The sequence below is a fragment of the Dipodomys merriami genome, unplaced genomic scaffold (genome assembly GCF_024711535.1).
Source record: "Dipodomys merriami isolate MVZ:Mamm:240054 unplaced genomic scaffold, mDipMer1.0.p SCAF_16, whole genome shotgun sequence".
NCBI classification, from domain to species: domain Eukaryota; kingdom Metazoa; phylum Chordata; class Mammalia; order Rodentia; family Heteromyidae; genus Dipodomys; species Dipodomys merriami.
Window position 1 is genome coordinate 6,744,754 of NW_027202937.1, and position 21,886 is coordinate 6,766,639.

Here is a 21,886-nt window from a genome sequence, read left to right on the forward strand (position 1 = left end):
CAATTAAGAGAAAACAGAGAAAGTCCATCACTGGTGCTTTAAACGCCGCTGAGTACCTGTCGGTCAGGGACCATCATAGCAACAGTTCTGAACTGGATTTTCAAGTTTTCTGGCAGCTCCTGGCGCCCAGCATATCCAGGGTTCTAAGAGTTGAAAACATATATTCTTAATTTCCCATTACTGATGCAATTTTCCTTTTCTGACTATAAATACACTTCAGATCCTCTAGTTCAGATTCTGAGGCAGCATTGGAAAAATATTAGATTCATAAAAGACTCTTGCTTTCTCAAAATGTATATTGTATCATTCATATCTAATTATGTTCTAGTCATTCCTACATGTATGTATATATCCATTTTCTTCATATTATTAGTCACACACACAAGTTCACATAGCATAAAGGAAGTTATCTGTGTAGTAGTTTAAAAGCTAGAAAAAGAATAGAAAACTGAACAAAATAACAGAATAATTATGGCCTAAAATATGTCCTTGAAAGGGGAGAAAAACCAGGATTTTGTACTAAGAAGCTTACTAGGTAATTTTAGTTAATCTCTTCACTTATTCTTTGTGGGCATTGTTTAAAAGCACTTTGATAGCAAGAGGTGTGGCTCCAGTGGTAGAAGGCTTCCCCAGCAAGTGAAGGCTGTGAGTTCAAGCCTTCTAAGTCCCAAAGGAAAGGCTGAGGGTTCCAATACAAGAGAGGCCGATCGTGGTTATTTAGGACAGTTCATTAAGAAACCTTCAGCCCCTGAACACTGGTGCTAATAACAGATGCCTTGCTAGGTGCTAGAAACACAAGGATTTTTGATTGCCTCTCAGAACTCCTCCTTCTTTAATCACAGAACCCCACTTCCAAGCTGGATATATCACCACCACCCAGGAGTCTTTTTAAAACTACATTTCCCAGTCTGCCTTGCAACTGTCATGCTTAGATTCTATATAGTAGGAAGCAAAGTGAGGCACAGTAGGAAATAGATGTTTATCTGGAGGGAGTTGAGTCAGTCTATTATCTAATGAAACAGACTTGCTTTCTGTGCCTTTGGGTCATAAAGTGACCTTCAAGAGGGAAACTGTGATTGAATAGCAACACAGAAAGATCTGAAGAGAATAAATTCTTACATGTTAAGCTATTGAGAGTTTTTGTCTTAGTTTTTCATAGCTTAATACAATATCTAATTGATATTTCTATTATAATTAATTCACGAGAATGTTAAGCTTCTTATAAATTCTTCCACACTGAGTTAATTTCTTCATCCCATGAGTTAAATCCCATAACTTTGGATTACGGCTATTTTCCCCTAACTGCTTTACTGTATTTTTGCAAAAAGCCTTATCAGAAATTTTTCTTGCTATCTATAATTTATCTTTATCTGCTGGGACATTTCAAACAGAGACTTTCATGTTATATTACAACTCTTAGAGACTTTAACTTTAAAGATAATATATACATATAAACATTGAAAGTGGTTCACATTAACTTCCTTTCCCAAATGCAGAATTCCTGTTTATTCACACCTCTGGCTTTCAATCTTTAAAATAATACATGTCAGTGTTCTTCCCATAACCATATGCTAACTAAATACTACATGACAATTCTTTGGGCTTGGAACATGTCAAATTACTTCAAACTTTTTAAGTCATTTGCTACTTTAAGAGTTAGGGAAAAACTAAGTGTAGAGATGAAGCAGTCAAATGTGGATGTTAGAAACACAACAATAGCTCATTTCTCCTGCTCATGGGACTTTAGCAGGATTTTCTGTTTCTCTGAGCTTAGGGTTCCTCAGTTAAGAAAATATCCAGCTCCAAGAGCCATCACAGCTGTAGAGCAAAATAAGGTGCACATATGGGTCATTAGGGCTACTGACCAAAATCTTTCAGGTCCCTTCTCCTTCTAGGTACATAATAGGATAGTCCTTCCCCATCCCCACTGCCATGTCTATTGCTTTGGCCAGTAAGACTTGTGACCTGTATCACTTCTAGAAACTGAGCCAGAGCACAATTCTGAGCAACTACTGAAATAGTGGCTACCTTAGTAGCCTAGTAGTAGAGTATGGATGTACATAGCAGACTCTAGCTTTCCCACTTCTGTGCTAGTCAACCTACAATAGACACATGGCACAAAGGAGAACTAAAGCTTTCTGACTTAAAGCAAGTAAGGTTTGTTTGTCACTGCCTGAGTCATGATAATTCAGTAATATGAAATGTTTAGACCAGTACTCAACAAATATTTGTAGCTGGTATTAACCTATTACTATTTCACCTTCCAGATGGGCTACTTTTACTATTCAAAAAGAGTATGCTATCATTTATTTAGTCATTAATATACCATAATGTTGCCCATTAATATACCCTAAGAGCATAGTACCCATTAATACCCATTAATATACCATAAGAATATAGTTATCAGTTATTATCCATTAATATTCAGGTTTTTTAAAGTCTGTAACTATTAAACTAACCAAATTGTAATTAAAGCCCATGTTCTCACCATTGTTAAGAAGATTCCAAATTCTGGGTTTAAATCAACACAATCACCATCAGAAAAAATGAACTGTTTTTTCCTCTCTTTTCTCGCTGTCAAAACAATATAAATCTGTTGGGCCGCCACTGATAACACAGGCAATTCAATTCTGTTAAACTCATCAAAACAGCCCCAGGAACCAGACTGTGCAAGACCTGGCATGAAAAACATCTCATTTGTAAAGTTTTCATCAATAATCCATGTTCTTGATAGCAATCATTTTTCCAAAGTGCTCCCCAACGATTATAATTTTAAATGCCAATTATGTAAAGTTTCCTATCTGGCAATTTATAAAGACATTTAGTGCCTGTGAGAAGACGATGATTTGATTATTTGATAAGATTACCAAAAACAATAAAATAATAGACTATCATAATTAAAGCACAAACTTCTGATTCAATCCAAGGATGCTGATGGGTGATAGACTCCAGGTGAATCTGGGGGTGCTGCCTTCAGTGGGGAGGAGGGCAGAAGAGACACAAGTGTCTGGGGAAATCCACAAAATGAGGCCTGTCTCCTCAGGTTCAGATCGCTCTGTTCTTTTTCTTTTTTTTATTGCAATGTGATAGAAATGTCAGGATGCAGGTTAAGAAAGGGAATGGCCAAAGGGATTTTTATTTATTTCTTACAAAACCTAGACCTGGGCTCTCATGACCACCGCTCCTGTGTATTCTCCAAGGAAGAAAACCTTCATTACCTGCAGCTATATGAAATGCTCTTATTTCTTTTATTATTACCCACCTCATCTTTCTTCTCTCTCCCTTTCTCTTGGGAACTTCTATTCTATGGATGTCAGCTGTGTGTGTGTGTGTGTGTGTGTGTGTGTGTGTGTGTGTGTGTGTGTGTGTGTGTGTGTGTGTGTGTGTGTGTGTGTGTGCGCGCGCGCGCGTGTGTGTGTGTGTGTGTCTGTGTGTCTGTGTTTTGTGTCTGTGTTGTGTGTCTGTGTCTGTGTGTCTGTGTGTGTGTGTGTCTTTGTCTGTCTGTGTGTCTGTGTCTGTGTGTCTATGTGTGTCTTTGACCTTTAAATTTTTGTCAAACTTTCTCTTTTTGCAATCTTTTCTCTTGACTTGATGTTCTAATTCAAGAGCTTTTTAAAAAAAGAGAGATTTGCACTTTCAATTTGTAAGAAACCCAATTGTTACTTTCTCACATCAACTTGTTTTTCCTTAATAGGCTGAATGTGATTAATTCTTAAATCTCTCTGATGCTATTATTGTTACTTACTTTTGAGTTTTCTTGTTTCCTCTGTAATTCAGTTTAGCCATCAGTAGGTCTACTGTTGTTGGGTGCTTTCTTCAGTTTTTCCAATATTGTGTAAGACTCTGTTATCTCTGCATAATGGTTTTGAGCGTATTTACTCTCACTCCAAATGCAAATTCCTGTTTTCAGGGTTATGCCTGCCTCTACTGCTTTGCAGGAAGAGATGGCAAACGCAGAAGAGTTTCTGCTCTGGGCTTGGTACTTGCTATCTGCCCCAGTTCCTGGGCCCTGCCTCCCTGGCATAGCCTCATGTTGACCTCTGACAAGAACATCCACTTCACAGAGCTTTACTACTCCTTTTACAGAGAGGAAAAATACCTTTCCTTTTTCTCTACCCTTCTACTATATAATTTTGGCATTTTATGTTGTTACTCTGTATTCTGTGTCTCTCAACCATCCCCAATTCTCAGGTTAACAAGAGCCCATCTCTTCCATTAGAACATGGTTCTTTTGGACTGGAGATGTTCCAACACACCAGCAAAGAAGCAGTAAATGAATAGGAAGAAGTGTCATCTCAAAGATGGGTTTTCAGCAGATGCCCTTTCTCAAATGGGCCATGAGGAGGGGTGTCATGGGGTAGCTCAGGGTATAGCAAATGTGAAGGCTCTGGGGGCCGAGTAGAGGTTTGAGAAATATCAGGAGAGTGCATATGGCTGTCGAAGAAAGTGAACAAATTAGGATAAAGAATTAGGAGATGAGCTCAGAGGGCGGGCAGTGCACTGGGGATGTTGGAAGGACTGGTGTCCTCCTATGAGAGAATATAGGACCATTGTAAAAACACTGGCTTTGAGTGAAACCACTAGGACAGCTTTCGGCAGGGGCTGCTGAGATCTGACCACCATGTGAACAGAGGGTGGTGCTGTGACTTTGAGACTAGCATGGAGGGGAAGGTTAGACAACAAAAGACCAGCTAGGAGGCTGACTGAAATGGCCCAGGTAAGAGGTGTTGGACAGCCAGGTTGACAGCAGTGGGGTGGATATGGGGGTGAATCTTTAGGGTGAAACTAATAGTACTTGCTGACAATGAGTACTATTTGCAGAATGTAATCATGAAGGATAGGTCAGTTTGTTTGCTTGTTTGTTTTGTCTGAGAAATCAGAAGGATGGAGAAATGGAAGATTGAGAAAGCTGAGGCAGAAGTAGGTCTGTAGAGGGAGATCAGGAGTTTGATTTGAATATAGTGAACTTGCCCCTAAGGAACATTTAAGTGGAGGTTTCATGTAGACATTAGTGTATACGTGGAGGCAGAGTTTCAAGAAGAAGACTGGTCTAGAGATATAAATTTGGGAGTCATTGTATAAATGGTATTTAATGCTAGTGTTTTTGTGAACTCACCAAAAGAATGCATATGGATTTTTAAAAACAAACAAACAAACAGGGGCTGGGAAGGTGGCTCAATAGTAGAGTGTTTGCCTTGCATGCATGAGGCCCTGGGTTTGATTCCTTAACACCATATAAGCAGAAAAAGCCAGAAGTGGCTGTGGCTCCAGTGGTAGAGCACTAGCCTTGAACAGAAAAGCTGAGGGACAGCGCCCAGGCCCAGAGTTCAGGCCCCATGACCCACAAAAGAAAAAAACCACCACCAACAACAACAAACAAGAAAGCCAAGGACTGAGCTTTAAAACAGAAAGGCTCTTGAATATTTTCCCTCGTTGTTCTGTCTATCTGAAATCATCTCCTTCCAACCTTCCAAGACTTCCTCAAAATTCCCCAACTGCTGACGGACACTCCCTCTTGTTTTTCAAGGTCTCTATGCTTTTTAAAAACTTTTCATTTCGGTGAATTTAATAAAGAAAGGAAAGCCATGTCATTCACCCATCACCTTGACCTCAGCCCCTGTCCCAGTACTGCTTCAGACCACGATACACTGTGTTTTATAATCCAATACACATTCAGTAGAATGTAGACTGTAGCACCATGAAATAGCATTGAGTATTAATATGTATTGATATTAATATTAACAGTATTAATATGAAACTGATGATAACTAGTCACCTTTTTGGATCCAGAAAAAGAGGCAAATCATATAGATCAACCTATACTAATACTGGTTATGTGGGATAACATTATTTTATATCCAAAAATAATGTTAATGGGCCATTTAAAAAAACCCTAAACTTGGCAAAAACATAATTGAACATTATTTGACACTTGCCTTTGAAAATCCTTCCTAGGCCTCTGAAGTCCATCTGATCTGAGCAGTTAAATACCACCACATACTTTCCAAGACACCGGCCCATGTCTTTTGTGGTTTCTGTTTTGCCAGTGCCTGCAGGGCCAGCCGGGGCACCTCCCATGTTCATTCCCAACGCCTGCGCTAGCGTGATATAGCATCTGCAAGAGTTATTCAGGAGAAGCTCTGTGAATAGGGGATAACACACATTACAGGAAACATAGGACGTGAAATCTAATGCTCAAATGTCCAAGTGATTTCAAGCCTGGGTTAGTGTTTGTGCAGCCCATGTAAAAGCAGCCACCAGACAAGGTTGAACTGTTTGATATTCATTACAAGCAGTACACTAGACCTAGACACTTCTTGAAACAAGCTTCTAAACCCATCAACCTTAAGTGCTCCAGCCCTCTTCCTGTTGCTCACTATAAGCAAGCACTGAATCAACAGTGATGTGCTAACAGATGTTTTAACAACTGGCCCTCCAGGGAGAGCGGGGAATACACCTGCTTTGTTCTCTGCCTGCCATTTTCTGTGGTAGAAGCACTTCACCATGGCCTGTGGCATGTGGAAACCACGCAAGTGGGAGAAAGTATGGATAGTTGGCTCTCACTGGCAGATACAAGTCAGCACAGCACACTGCACATAAGTTGTTGCATTATGATTTCAAGAAGTATAAATAACTAATATAATAAATCATCCTGTTTCTATGAGCCAGCTTGTGTTATATCTGTTCCATATCTAAGTAAAATTTAGCCAAGGCCTTAGTAAAGCATCCTCAGACATGAAGCACAATGTGTAAAATCAGTGAAAAGGGAAAGCACATCAACAAATTCCTGCTGCCCCAGCCCTGGCCATGCAGAAGGGAGAGGAGAGGTTGGGGAAAGTAAGGCAGGGCCCAAGTTGCACTTTGATTGGGCCATAATTTTACACGGGAGCAGACCTAAAGACATAGCACAACTAAATATTGTAAAATCCAATTTAAATCAATTCTACAGACATTTATTGAGTACCTTCCTTGTGCAGCATATTGAACTGGTGGTGTGGGAGATATGAAGATGAAAAAAAAAAAAACCAATACCACCACCAACCAGTTCTTGCTAGAGTCCTATGCTGGACAGAACTGTGAGGGGACCTGTCATTGATTGATTGACTGGGGCCAAGAATGTTTACTTTAGATATCCATTTTCACAAGTAAAAGACCAAGAGACTAAAACTCAATGATATCCACCATAGCTTCTTTCTTTGCAGTTCTAAAAACTTCTCTTATGATCCTGAGGGTATTTTTTCCATCTTGTAATCTAAAATTCATTATTAAATTACTCAAAGTCAATATTCAAGCTTGCTTTCATCCTTTATCTTTCTTGGCTTCATAAAAATTTCATGTACATGTTCATTTAAGTAACAGCCGAAGGTTATTTCATTGTTAGACTAACTGATGAACTAGCCAAGATCCAAAGTGACAGCAATATGGTTTTGTGAATATTTCAAATGTAATCCTAAAGCAATTTCAAGTTCATTATTTACTGACAAAGTGGAATCACAAATACTTGGTTTCCTACCTATCGGTTAATGGAGTGATAACGAGGCGATCGGTGCACCCCAGAAATTCATTTTGGTAAACAAAATCAACATCAGTAATAGACACCACTGTCTGATCCAAATCTTCCTTAAAATAAAATCGACTCTGTTTTAGCCATTCAAAATCAGTGGCAGACTTGATGTGCATTTTTACCTGAAAGACATGAAATACGAGAGTTACATACTGAATTCCAATGACATAGTCTTCAATGAATGACACTGTCACTCATTTGTGAACTGATTTTCCTTCATTAACAAACAGTCATTGATCCCCTTCTTCGATCAGGATACTAAACTGGGTGGACACAGACAGACATGGCTGTGTCCCCTGGAACTTCCCAAACAAAACGCTGTGGGGAGGGGAGGACAAACAGTGAAAAAGGCATTTCAACAAATGATGAAAAATACCACCAAAGAAATTCAGGATTTGTGAATTTTCCTAACCTAGTCTAGGGGGGTGAGAGACGAGCACTCAGAGAAGAAATATTAAGATACATAGGAGAAGTAAAGCCAGGAATGTAAAAGCCAAAGGCCACAGACCTAGCAAGTTTAGTACAACTGAAGCCCCAGGACTCTAGAGAGAAGATGTGAGTCAGAAGCTTTATAGGACCATGGGAAAATTATCCTCCCTGGGGAATTATCATCATGGCACCTGGAAGACCTGAAGGTATTGGGCAAAGAAATATGTGGTTATATATCATAGACATCTTCCTACACCAGCAGTAGGGCCAGGCCAGCCAACCTCCCTTGTCATCAGCAAATACCTGAGAGCAAAGGACTAGGATCCATCATCAAGGATGCATGCTCTAACACTTAGTCCACTAGAAGAAATCTACCCAGGGAAGCATTCTTAGGAGCTCCATCCTACCACAACCACATCTTAGATGCTTCATGTTAACCTGAAGATTCCTTAGTCCTGTTCACTCCAGGCAATCAAGAAAAAAAAGCAGCAAACACTCTTGCTTTTTAGTAGACTGTTGTTTGTAGTATTGTTATGACCATGATGCCCCTCCAGTTAAAAAATAATAAGGAATCTAGTTCTCCTGCCTTCCAAGCAGTTTTTACTGATCATTTTTTGTTGTTGTTAGTCATGGGGCTTGAACTCTGGGCATGGATGCTGTCCCTCAGCTCTTCAGCTCAAGGCTAGTGCTCTATCACTTGAATCACAGTGCCACTTCTAGTGGTTTATTGAAGATAAGAATCTCATGGACTTTCCTGCCAGGCTGGCTTTGAACCACAATCCTGAGATCTCAGTCCTAAGTAGCTAGGATTACAGGTGAACCACCAATGCCCGGCTCTAATAAGAGACTGGCCTCGAGGCCCTGCTCTCCTACATTAAGAAACCCACAACTATGGAGATATGGTCTGCAAGGTGTTTGCAAAAATGCACTAAGATGTAAGGAGGTGGTGGATAAGAAAGAATGTAACAATGCCCAATGTATTTATTGAGTCTGGTTGTCTAAGTATTATACTGTTGGAAGCATTACGCAGGGAAAAGGCATATATTCTGACCATGAGGTATTATTTTAGTTGGGGTAAGGTCTGTACTGACTAATGCAAAGAGAAGAGTTTTCTTTTCTTTCTTTTTTTTTGGGGGGGAGGGGTCCGGTCATGGGGCCTATACTCTGGGCCTGGGCGCTGTCCCTCAGCTCTTCAGCTCAAGGCTAGCACTCTACCACTTGAGCCACAGCGCCACTTCTGGCTTTTTTCTTTTTGCTTATGTGGTGCTGAGGAATCGAACCCAGGGCCTCAGGCATGCAAGGCAAGTGTTCTACCACTGAGCCACCTTCCCAGCCCCAAGAGAAGAGTTTTCTAATTGTCACTGCATAGCATGGTCGTTGTACCTGTTGATGCTTTGCACAGTTAGCTTTGCTTAACACTCTATTATAAAAGAAATGTCTCCTATGGAACCTCAGCTTTAGTGTACGGACTGCACTGTCACAGTATAGACATGATAATGGATTCCACAGCAGGGGTTGTTGAGGTGGACTAAAATGGAAATCCAGGTAGAATAGCAATTGCAATTCAATAAAGGCCAAAGCAATCTGTCTAAGTACACAGCTTTCTAATGATTACTTTGATCCAGAGAAAACCTCGCAGCAGTTTCTCTCAAACTTCACCATGCATAGGATTCACCTAGGAATCATGTTAAAATGTAGCTTCTGATCTAGTAGGTCAGAGGTCAGGGGAGAAGCCCAAAGAGTCTGCCTTTCTAACAAGCTATCAAGTGAGGTCAATACATGTCACATTTTGAAAAGTGCAAGGGAAAATAGATGGACTGGCTGCATATCTTTCACATGATCTTTAATAAACAGAACTTACCTGATCAGCACTTTTGGTAAAAGTTTAAAGTGCATAGCCTGTGATGATCATCTCTGAAAGAGGGCCTGAGTTGTATAGATTATGTGTGTAATTAAGGACAGAGCTGCTTTTAAGACAAATTAAAGTGAGACAAAGAGACTTTTGTGATATATTAAAACCATGTGGGAGCCCTCCTGTCACAGAGCACATGGATCTCAGGAGATCTCAGGATCTCTAGGAGTTCACCTGGTCCAATGCACTGGCTAGAGTTCTATCCAAGAGGAATTCAAACACTTCTCCTTTTACAACCACCCTCTTCCTAAATGAACCCACTTAGATGCTGTCAATGAGCCAGCCAGGAGAGGTCCCTGAAGCCCAGTTCCATTCACCTTGACTTTCTCCTTTCCCAGCTACCCACCAAAACATCATGACCCATTCTGCCTCAATTACATCATGTTCCTGGGCATCTGTCTAGGTTTATATTATATCAATTGGTTCCACACTGTCAAAGAGTACCCAATGAAAATACTTCCCAAAACAGGCAGGTAACTATTGACATGGTACACATAGAGATGGAGGAGGCAAAAAGGACCAAATAGATCAAAAGTCCATAAAAATTAGAATATATATAGATATAGATCTTTACTAGTCATTATTAATGATTATACTAAATTACTTTAATAAAGATAAAAAAGGATACTTTACCAAGTCATCAAAAATATCTCTTTGATGCACATGGATGGTAATTAGAGTTTCAAACTTCACTCTGTCAAACTTGGTCAGGTCATGTGTTGTCTGACTAATAAGTGTATTTAAGATGTCCAAAAATTTCTGATTAGTCAATTGCATGATTTTCCTGTCATCTTTTGCATTGTTTAAAGCCTCTTCTGAATCATGCGTCCATAACATCTGAATTCCCAGGAGCCCAACCTATAATAGGCAGATATTTACATTGTTTTTCAAGTATTTAAATACTTTGAAGGCATATAGGATTTGTCGCATTTTAAACTGAAAAAGACATGCATTTCTCTACTTCAAAAGGGGGAAAATACCTTCTAAAGTTCCATCACTTTTTGTTTCAATGTAAACAGATAAATAAGATAATGGCGAGTCTTTAATGAAAACTGTTTCTGAGTCCATCATGTGGTGCTATAACAGAATACCATAGACTAGGCAGAAGAACAAGACACGTGTGTGTGAGCTAGTGCCACACAGAAATTGCTTTCATAACAAAATGAATCTCGTGATAGGTTACTCCCATGATAATGGCATTCATCCATTCACAAGAACAGAACCCCAGACAGACTTTTGGTTGTGTTTGTTTGTTTGTTTTCTTTAGCAGCACTTTCAAAAGGTTTCTTCACAGCTTTTAAACACTATTCTGCCCATCACAGTTCTTGATCTCCACATGTAATTACCATGTCCTTATGTCAACTTCTCTATCTATATATTTACCTACTGAAGAGATAGTGAGAATGGGAAAAGCTTGTCCTTGGTATCCCACTAAAGATATCAGTGGTTTAAGTCTGGAGGAGGAGGCAAGTCCTCTTCTGGGGAATGGGCTGTATTGGCCCAGGATGGTGTTGGCTGACAGGGAGTTGGAAGTTGTGGTTAAGTGAGGGTCAATAGCCACTCCAAGAAGTTCAAAGCTAAACAGTCTCCACACCACCAGACCAATCATCTTCTAGGCTTCCTGCCCTCTCTCTCTGCTTTCAACTTTCATTTCTTTCTTTCTTTCTTTTTTTTTTTTTTTTTGTCAGTTGTGGGGCCTGAACTCTGGGCATGGGCGCTGTCCCCCAGCTCTTCAGCTGTAGACCAGCAGTCTACCACCTGAGCCTCAACCCCACTTCTGGCTTTTTCTGCTTATGTGGTGCTGAGGGATCGAACCCAGGGCCTCATGCATGCAAGGCAAGCACTCTACCACTGAGCTACCTTCCCAGCCCCTCAACTTTCATTTCTTATTGCTAATAGTCTTCTCACCTGTGCTGGAAAGTGCTGGAGGAAAGGTAAGAGTTGAAATCCCGAATCGCTGATCTGATAGAATGCAGATCGAATTATATTATGCAATGATGACATCTGCACTTTTAACAAGTCCAGAAGCCAAATCTCCACCGGACCTTTGGCCATGACAGGAGTGTCCAACTAAAATACATAACACACATGCATTACAAATAGACAGGAATTTGTTTTTGCTTTTTTTTTTTTTTAACAAATGTCACACTCTTAATAATCACAATACCTCAATGCAAGGCAATTTGTTTTATGTATTTTTTTTTGGTCTGTCATGAGGCCTGAACTCTAGGCCTGTCCCTCAGCTCCTCAGCCCAAGGCTAGCGCTCTACCACTTGAGCCATAGTGCCACTTCTGCTTTTTCTGCTTATGTGGTGCCAAGGAATCGAACCCAGGGCCTCATGCATGCAAGGCAAGCACTCTACCACTGAGCTTCCCAGCCCTCAACAGAGTATTTGAAACATGGGTAAAATTGCTTAACTAGAATTAGAAGGAACTATAGAGGTCATCCAGTGTAAAATCTCATTTTATAAGAAATAAAATGAAATGCAGAGAAGTGAGGTGATTTATCTATGTTCATAACAAAACCAGAGCTATAGAATTAGAACCCAAGGCTGCTAGCCCCCCCTCCTCACCATCACTTTACTATTCATAAGAGCACTGTATATCCTTAACCTAAATTTTAAAAGAAATGCTGGTAACAGAATTTAATGAAAGTAAATTACAACAATCTTTTCTCCTTCTCTTGATATAACGGCCATCATCCGATCGTAGTCTTTTGAATGAAATGTTACCTCGTTTATGTTGTCAGACACTGCAGGGAGATGAGGCTGTAAGAAACACAGGTTGGTGACAACAAATTACACCTGAGGCTGAACACACAGACATTGAGCCACTCTGAAAAACCTCAGTACCTTGTGTCTTCATAAAATATAAAAGAATTGACTCCTTTGTCTCTTAACAATAACAACAAAATGAAACACAAACCAACTCTGCCTTGGCTGACTTAAGGGCCCCATTCTTGTTAAGCTGGCACTCTTACCACTGAGCCACAACTCCAGCTCTGAATTTTGCTCATTATTTTTGGGATAAGATCTCACTTCCAGCTCAGGCATGCACCTGCACAAGAGATTTCCCATAGCTAGGATGACAAACACGTTCGGCTCTCCAGTGAGAAGGAATCTCTGAAACTTTTTTTTCTGCTTGGGCTGGCTTCAATGATCCCAACCATCTCTGCTTCCCAATGCCTCTGGGATTACAGGCATCTAGTTTTGTAAATTTTATTTTATGATTATGCATAAGTGAAAAAATCATCTAAATCATTGTTACCTATAACATACCTGTATGGTATGCGAATCACTGGCTTGTCCAAGGATTTCCAGAAGAACTGGATCAGATACAAAGAAGAATCTTGGAAACAATAGTCGTTTCTTCTCCAAATACCTTCAAGTAAAGTGACAGCTAGTTACCAGATGATTTTTACTGCATTATTCATTTTTTAATCACTAACATCTTCAGTAAGATAACAGCAAACTCCTATTGGGATTTCCCTGCTTTCTTCTGGAATGCTTGGTGAGAACAAAGTCCACACTCTGCCTTGGAGGACACTTTGGGGAAATGATTCAGAACAAAGCCTCCTCTCATCCAGCATCACCTCCTATCTCATCATAGTACTCCCACGCTTCTAGGTCTTGGGGCTTAAAGTCAGGGCCTGGGCACTGAACCTGAGCTCTATTGCTCAAGGCTAGTACTCTACTACTTCGACCCAGAGTATCACTTCCAGGTTTTGAGTGGTTAATTAGAGATAAGAGTTTCTCAGGGACTTTCCTGCCTGGGCTAGCTTTGAAACGTGATCGTCAGATTTCAGCCTCTTGAATAGCTAGGACTAGATGTGAGCTGTGACTCCTGGGGCTTTTGTGCAAGTTTGGGAACCTTATGGCTTAAACCCAGGTCGAGACCACCATTTTATCTCCAAACCAGGACATAGAGAGTAGAATGTAGAACAACTCCCCATGAAACTAGGACAGGGGCATAAATGTGGACAAATCAGGATATATCACCACCTTATACAAATTGTGACAAAATCAATTTTAAGGGAAAAAAATCGTTTTAGGAATTTAATTATCTGTGAATATGCCTGGTAAACTATCTTCCATAAATGCCTCTAGTTTCAGCAATGGACTGAAGGGAAAGACCTCTGCAAAAGTTAGGTCTGTCTTCTGTTTCCTGGAATCTGCACAGGCGACCTTATTGGAAGGAGGTCTCTGCAGATGTAAGGAAGTGTGGGATCAGAAGACTCTCTCCTTTAGCAACTAGGTAAGCACTAAATCCAGTGGCAAGTGTTATCCTGGGGAAACAGAGGAAAAAGAGAAGGCCATGGGAAGACAAAGACAGAAATGAGAGTTATGGCAATTCCTAGAGCCCCCACAAACTGAAAGGCAAGCTTCAGAGGGAACGGACCCTTGGCCTTGGCTTTCTAGAAGTCTATGTGATACAGTAATACTACTCATGTGAGTGAACAAATGTCCCCTAGGTGATGATGATTTGTCACCACAGCCATAGGAAACTATTACAATGCCTTCACTCACCCACACGAAGAAAAAGATATCTTTTCTTACAGAAAAATTAGCTTTATGTGAATTTGAAATTCCTAGTCCTAGTTTAGCCATCACTAAAACAAACAAAAAACCTCACAGACTTGCAGTCAGTGTTAGTAATTGGGTGGAGATAGAATACCATTGCAGGCTGAGAGCTGGTGCCTAGTGCCTATAATCCTATCTCCTCAAGAGGCTGAGATCTGAAGATTGTAGTTTAAAGCCAGCCAGGGAAGGAAATCTGTGAGCTTCTTATCTCTAATTAACTACTAGAAAACCAGAAGTAGCCCTGTGGCTCAAAGTGGTAGAACACTAGCCTTTACCAAAAAAGCTCAGGCACAGCCAGACCCTGAGTTAAGCCCCACACTGACAAAAACAACAACAAAAGCCAACCACCGTTGCATATTATTTGATTTGTAATTTTAAAATGCAGTTCCTACCCTGAAAGTGACTTCTGACACACTTCCAGCTGTTCGTGTAAATGAGGCAAAAGCTGTCCCATGGTCTCATCTCCAACACAACAACTGATCACATTGGGGTTCTCGTGAGCTCGCTGCATGATTTTTACCCACGACTTGTCAATATTCTGAAAACGTTTTGCTTCCTAGAAACAAATGCACAGCCACTAAAGATTAGCATCTGGATAATTAAGAAGCAAAGGCTTCACTTTGGAATTTCTTACAGTTCTTCAAACCAGCTTCTATGCATCCCAGGCTACAGAATTTAGACAATTATTTCCATCTGAATTAATTCTGAAGCCCTAAGCTTCAGACTTCATAAAGCTGCTTAATGCAATACTGCTCTACCACAATAGGGTTTATCACTTATTTCTGTTTCTTCGCATTGAATGTATTTTTGAAGTGCCACATGATTAATTCGCAGAGCTATCAACTCCAAGTTCAAATCTAGTATTTCTGCACCCCAGGTGTTTTGGTTTGATGAACAAACCAAAGAAGCATGAAAATAATTTTATCTGAGGGTCCTTGGAATAATTACAGTTCAATAGTCCCTGGGGGCAGAGGTAGGGAGGGGAGGAGGGGAGGCAACACATAGAAAACCCAAAACAAAGCTTCATTTACAATATTGTAAATAAAAATGTCCTGTTTACTATGGGTGGCTCTAGGCTTTCCATTCCATTGCAAAAATGCCACCAGAAATTAGCATAAACATGTCTCTTTTAAAAATGCAACTTTCTAATTCAAATAAAAACAACATATCTTAGTTTTATGCTCCAAAAATAGGTTACGAAGGAGAATGTGTCATTTTCCAATACCTTTTGTCCTTGATTTATAATCTATATAGATCCTGTTTATAGATAGAGAAATTTAGGAAGAGCTAGTTTAATTTTATGAGGAAAGTTACCTTCCTAGTATAAAAGTGTCAGTTATTTACTGACATTTATTTTAAAGACTTCAATAGTGCTTAATAGAAACTTTTTTTTTCTATGCTGGTCCTGAGGCTTGAAGTCAGAGGCTAGGCACCATCCCTGAGCTTTTGTGCTTAAGGCTAGCGCTCTACCATTTGAGCCACAGCTTACTGATTTTTTGTGTGGTTAACTGACAATGAGAGTCTCACAGACTTTCCTGCCCAACCTAGCTTTGAATTGTGATCTTCAGATGTCAGCTAAGATTATAGGAAGGAGTGAGCCACTGCTTCTTTAAGCCATTTTTATAGTTTTATTACAGACAGTTAAGGCTGCCTTTCTGGCCAGTATGTTTTGCTATTAGTAGATTTACTAAGAATATATGTTTATAGAATACAGATCAATTCCAGGTAGGTGCCCTATCACTTTGAGCCATGCTTCCAACAGCCCTCAGGTTAATTCTAATATTCTCTAAGGATTATTGTAATGTTCAGATGAGTTTCTTGGAAGTGGCACTGTGGCTCAAGTGGTAGAGTGCTTCCCTTGAGCTGAAGAACTGAGGAAGAGTGCCCAGGCCCAGAGTTCAAGCCCCAGGAATGGAAAAAAAAAAAAAGAAAAAGATGAACTTCTTGGAAAAGATGACCTACTATAATTTCATGGTACTGAATTAGAAAATGCACTACATCTCATGATTTCTCATTGTTTGAAAATATGTGAATTTCTTCTTTCTACTAATACAAATCAGAAGTCAATACCACGTGTGTGTACGTGCCCCCTCATAAAACTTTAAATAAACAGCTAAGTGGGCCAATCCCTGATACCATTGAGAAGACTTTGTCAGACATAGAGGTAATCCACACAGGATGGGCTCCTCAGGAATTACAAAGGCTGTGTTCACCTGAGGCAGCTGTTTGGCAATATCTCCCCCCACGAAGACGGCTTCAAGGTAGACCCAAAGGTTTTGCACCACCAGCCACTCTTCAATGATGTCCGAGGAAGTAGACAGTTTAAACACCCAGTTCTGGATACTTTTTTTAAATGGAGCATTATATCTAAAGAGTGAAAACAACAAATTATGTTTCAAGAAGATTAGAAAACAGTACAGCCTCACAAAGCAAATTGCCAGAGAACTATTCATTGTAAGTGAAAGAGATAATCCTTAATAAGAATCACACAGCTAATGAATTGTGAATGCATATAATTACAGGTATTTTACATATTGGCCTGTGTTGTCAATCATAGATAGGAAGTTAGACCTACTTTGAGGGCAAAGATCCTAAAAGGGAATAGTGCTCTGGGTGCTCCTGAGAGGAACAGAATAATTAGGAATAAGTAAGATGCTTTCCCAGACTTCTATGTCTGCTGTCAGAGCAGCACCAAAGACAGTTTGCCATATGCCTCTGGAATTTCTGAATCTGGGTTCATCCCCAAGATCATCTGGAAAGGAACAGAACAAATCTGACCTCTAAGATCAGAAAAGAGGCATTGCCAGGTCATTTGGAGAGAGGACTGCTCCAATACTGGCATCAAGCTTGAAACCTCATGACCATATGCAGGTTTCCCTTTCCCACCCCCACACGGAGAATTCCAAGAGCTGTAGCTAGGTTCTGCAGTGCTAGAGATTCAGGAGAGGACTGGAGGCATGGCTCAGGTGGTTAGGCTCCAGCCTTGAGCAAAATGCTAAGCAAGAATACAAGGCCATGAGTTCAAGCCCCAATACTAGCACACACAAAAGAAACAAACCAAAAAAAAAAAAAAAGAAAAAAAGAAAATTAAGAGTTAAAAACCAGAGAGGGATTCAGGAGAGCTATCCCCAAATAGCACAGGTCCTTTTTTTTTTTTTTTTTTGGTCACCAGAGATAGTTGAAGTGTTTGTGAGAAATCAAGCTGCATACAATGGAGAAAGACAAGAAACAGAGCCAGATGCCATTCATGGATGTGGTCATGGGCAGCCACTAGGTGTAGACACCACATACCTACAGTTCTAACTTCCTTTAGCAAGAGGCTGCCTTCAGTTTGTAGCAAAGCGAAACATCTGTAAAGCGGCATGGCAGCCTTTCCTGGGGAGAAGGACCCTGTTGTCTAGGGCCTTCAAACTTTTCCTGATGCAGACCTGAAGGTACCCACCCACAGAACGGAATTTTTGCTGGTACTATCTGATGCGTGGCTGTGTGACCTGTAACTTCTCTGGAAGCAATGTTGTAAAGAAAAATGCCTTATGACCCAGACAACTGGGTTCCTTATGTCCTTGGAATCATTTTATGTGCAACTCCCCTTGTAACTTCATATCCAATTGGATTAGAATTAGTATGTTCCTCAGACTTGGATCTCTGTGAATGATGGGGCTGGTGACACATTCCTTAGGCATACTAGGGGAAGGAATAGTCAAGAACTACTGCAGTTCAGCAAGGAGACAGGAGGTTGCAAATATCCAGACTAAGCTCTGAGTCCCACTGGAATTTTCTGTACTTGAGACCACATGCACCTCTGAGCTGGTCCCGTGGTTCAGTGATGACTGGAAGCCTCGTTCAAGACACCGTGGAGCCAAAACAGAAATAGCCGCTTTTCAGCCTTAGAAAAAAATGTCAATCTTTCCTTTGAGAATGGATTGCATTGGATGACTTCTTGAACAGTGTTAGCCAACAAGAGAAATGGTGACAAATCGGAGGAACAAAAGAGAAAGAAGATAAAATGAAGCGGTTGCCTCTGTGGGGAACTACAATGTTCAGAGGATAAGTTATCAACTTGGGGAGCGGGGATAATTATGAGGGCACACTCCGGAAAAATACGGAAGGTGAGATGAGTGCCATTAAATAAGAGGTAGAGTCATGATTTTTAGAGAAAACAGGCACTTCATCTACAACAGACAAGAACTAGCCATGTAGGGCAGACTCTTAATGAAAAGCTGGGCTTTTGCTAGTGTTTTATAATCATAAATATCAAATCGAAACCTCTCCCCCAAGTTAAAAAAAATTACCTGTTGCTTAGCAAGGAACTTAAGACCATTAAGCTATCCTCCATCAAAGTGATAATTTCTGCGGATTCAGTTCCTTTGAGCAGGAGTTCTCCTTTCCCTTTAAATGTTGCAAAACTCAGGTTCTGATTGGTCCAATTATCAACCACTAGACCCAGCTTGGCTTCAATATCCTTTTCCTTACTGGCAGATATGCAAATATCCTTCAGAGAAAGATCAAAGAACATGTCAGGATGTCCCTAACTACATATAATTAAGTGTATCATAAAATCAATTAAGTGTATCATGAAATCGCAGGACGTGTACTTGGAAGGGATCCAGAAGTCACCCGGTTGAGTGAGTGGTTTTGTGACTGAGAGAAGAATCCCCTGTGTTGCAGGTTCAGTCTAGACCCATGGGACGCACTAACTACTCATTATTTTCTTGTAACACAGGAGCAAGGGAACCTGTCTTTTTATTATTATTATGTTTCTAACTGGAGGGTTTGGGGCTTTTTTGGTCAGTCATGGGGCTTGAACTTTGGGCCTAGGCGCTGTCCCTCAGCTCTTCAGCTCAAGGCGAGCACTCCACTCCCTGAGCCACAACATTACTTCCGGTTTTCTTAGTGGTTTATTAGAGATAAGAGTCTCACAGACTTTCCTGCCTGGGCTGGCTTTGAACTGTGATCCTCAGACCTCAGCCTCCTGAGTAGCTAGGATTACACGTGTGGCCCAGCTCTAACTGGAGTGTTTTGCAAACATAGATGAAAGGAATGACATTGATCAAGATGGATAGTACTGAATGTTTGCAAGGCATACAACTATTACCATATTCTTGCCTGTTCTGGCCCTAATAACTCATTTGTTCACAAGTTAACACTACTTTTTTCTCATGGGTTTCCCCGCAGTTTTGTGGGTTTGTTTTTTTTATATAATCCTTGATATAAAAGTGTCACAAAGGAAAATAAAGGTAATAATGTATTTTCCCTATCATACCTCAACTGACTTCATACACAAGTCATAGAATCACAGAGAAGGAAAGGGATTTACAAGGAATTTCCACAATTAAATATAGTACAAATTAGTGTGCAGTGATGTCTTGCGCTGTGCCCTGTGCGAGTGGGGAGGGAGGAGAGTTGATGTGCCGATTTGCCGCTGCTCTGTGTAGGAAAGGTCTTGTGGCGAGCAGAAGATGGCCAGGGAAAGTGAAGGAAAATACTTCCTGCAGTGGCAGGGAACCCAGTAACTTATGGAATCCAGTGGGCTAACAGTAGGGCTTGTGTGTGAACCAACAGGATGCTTTTCAGGGTACCAAGTGCTGATCACTGACCCCTAGAATTACTTAAAATTTTTGTTTTGTTTTGTTTTATACCAGCACTGGAGCTTGAACTCAGAACCTTGCATCCTTGCCGGGCTTTTTTGTTTTGTTTTTATTATGCTGGTCCTGGAGCTTGAACTCAGGTCCCTAAACTCTCTTGCTCAAGGCTGGCACTTTACCACTTGAGTCACAGCTCCAATTCTGGCCTTTTGGTGGTTAATTGAAGATAAAGAGTCTCACAGATTTTTTGCCTGGCCTGGCTTTGAACCACAATCCTTAATCTCAGTCCCCTGAGTAGCTAGAATTATAGGTGTGAGCCACCAGTGCCTGGCTTATGTTCTACCACTTTTGGCTTTTCCTTGGGGGGGAAGGGAGAAGGAAGGGAAGGGAACTAATTGGAGACAACCTCCATCCTCCTATCTTTGTGTCCCAAATAGATGGGATCATAGGTGTGTAAACTTTATATGCAAGCGCACGCATGTGCACATGCACACACACACACAAAGCACAAAGACACATTAAAAATAAAGACCGTGAGTAAGAAGTGAGAAAGATGCAAACCACAGGGTAGCACAGAAGCTCAGGTGTATGGACCACGGTAAGTGGGGACCAGGTCTCTGATTCCTGTAAAATAAGCAACTAGAACTGGCCTAAGAGGAGCTGCAGGGCCGAGGTTTCCAGGTGCCATCTAGCTATGTGATGAGAAGATGCTGTGGGCCTGAAGGATGTGATGCCAGTATCTTGACCACACCACCCAGAGTCGAGATCCATCTATCAAAGCACAACAGGGAGATACTACTGCTACTGCAGTAGGTTCTTGGCCTGGGGCTGAGGGAGAGGTGGGCAGTGGGAGAGGAAAAGCTAAGTCACACTGAGGGAAAAATGCAAATCGTTGATTTGTACATTACTCAGAAAAGACAAAAGTGATAGTCTGGATGAACCATTGATAGACCCCATCCACCTGCACACCTCGATATCATCCTTGTTTTTAAGGAGTGGAGCTTCCATGATATTTCTAAGGCAAAAAGAATCCGATTCCACATCGAATGGGGTTCCAGTTAACTCAGAGATTCGATCCCAGTGCCTCTGTTTCATTGCCTTATTGGTCATCATTTCTAGTAGCGGACAAGACTCACTGAAGTCATCAATTCTTTTCTTTAGATCCAAAAAAGCTTGCCAATCTTTAAGCCCCTTAGGAAGTTTACGACATCTTTCAGAGATAAAGAGAAAAAAAACTCATTATCTTTGCATGTTGTTAAAGGTGGTAGTAGGAAGCTGGGTATCAGTTGCTCATACCTGTAATCCTAGCAACTCAGCGGGCTGAGATTTGAGGATCATGATTCAAAGCCAGCCCAGGCAGGAAAATCTGTATCTCCAATAAACTACTAAAAAAAAAAAACCCCAAAAATGGAAGTAGTGCTGTGGTTCAAGTGATAAGAGTGCTAGCCTTGAGCAAAAGCTCAGGGACAGTGCCTAGGCCAGTTCAAGTCCCAGGACTGACAAAAAAAAAAGATGGTAGGGAATCTATTTCTATATAATATGTAGAATATTATATCAGTATTACCTTGTGAAAAACCAATAGGATACTAAAAAAAAGATAAGCAGTATAAAAAGACAAATTAACACAGTGGAAACTCACCTGTTCTGAAATTCTAGTAATTCTGCATTGATTTTCTCAATATCTACATCACCCCAGAGAATTTCATAGTACCCGCTAATACTGCCCATGACAGTGTCATAAAGGCCATACAGTTTCTGCAGCAAATTCAGTTCTTTCCTGGAGAATAAAACAATTAAGTCATCACAAGTCTGTTTT

General features: G+C 40.6%; 1 protein-coding gene across 2 annotated transcripts in view; it reads right to left on the bottom strand.

Moving 5' to 3' along the window:
* Dnah8 (dynein axonemal heavy chain 8) overlaps nucleotides 1-21,886 on the bottom strand; it is a 205,509-nt gene that overhangs the window by 116,426 nt on the left and 67,197 nt on the right. For both annotated transcript variants that reach the window (XM_070023840.1, XM_070023841.1), the window contains exons 34-46: nucleotides 21,710-21,847; nucleotides 21,040-21,280; nucleotides 18,778-18,977; nucleotides 16,699-16,852; nucleotides 14,878-15,041; nucleotides 13,184-13,286; nucleotides 12,569-12,673; nucleotides 11,814-11,975; nucleotides 10,539-10,763; nucleotides 7,514-7,686; nucleotides 5,937-6,115; nucleotides 2,489-2,676; nucleotides 57-143 (exon numbers count right to left, since the gene is read on the bottom strand). In XM_070023840.1, coding sequence (XP_069879941.1) covers nucleotides 57-143; nucleotides 2,489-2,676; nucleotides 5,937-6,115; nucleotides 7,514-7,686; nucleotides 10,539-10,763; nucleotides 11,814-11,975; nucleotides 12,569-12,673; nucleotides 13,184-13,286; nucleotides 14,878-15,041; nucleotides 16,699-16,852; nucleotides 18,778-18,977; nucleotides 21,040-21,280; nucleotides 21,710-21,847 — 2,119 coding nt within the window. The remainder of the gene's footprint in view (nucleotides 1-56; nucleotides 144-2,488; nucleotides 2,677-5,936; nucleotides 6,116-7,513; nucleotides 7,687-10,538; nucleotides 10,764-11,813; nucleotides 11,976-12,568; nucleotides 12,674-13,183; nucleotides 13,287-14,877; nucleotides 15,042-16,698; nucleotides 16,853-18,777; nucleotides 18,978-21,039; nucleotides 21,281-21,709; nucleotides 21,848-21,886) is intronic.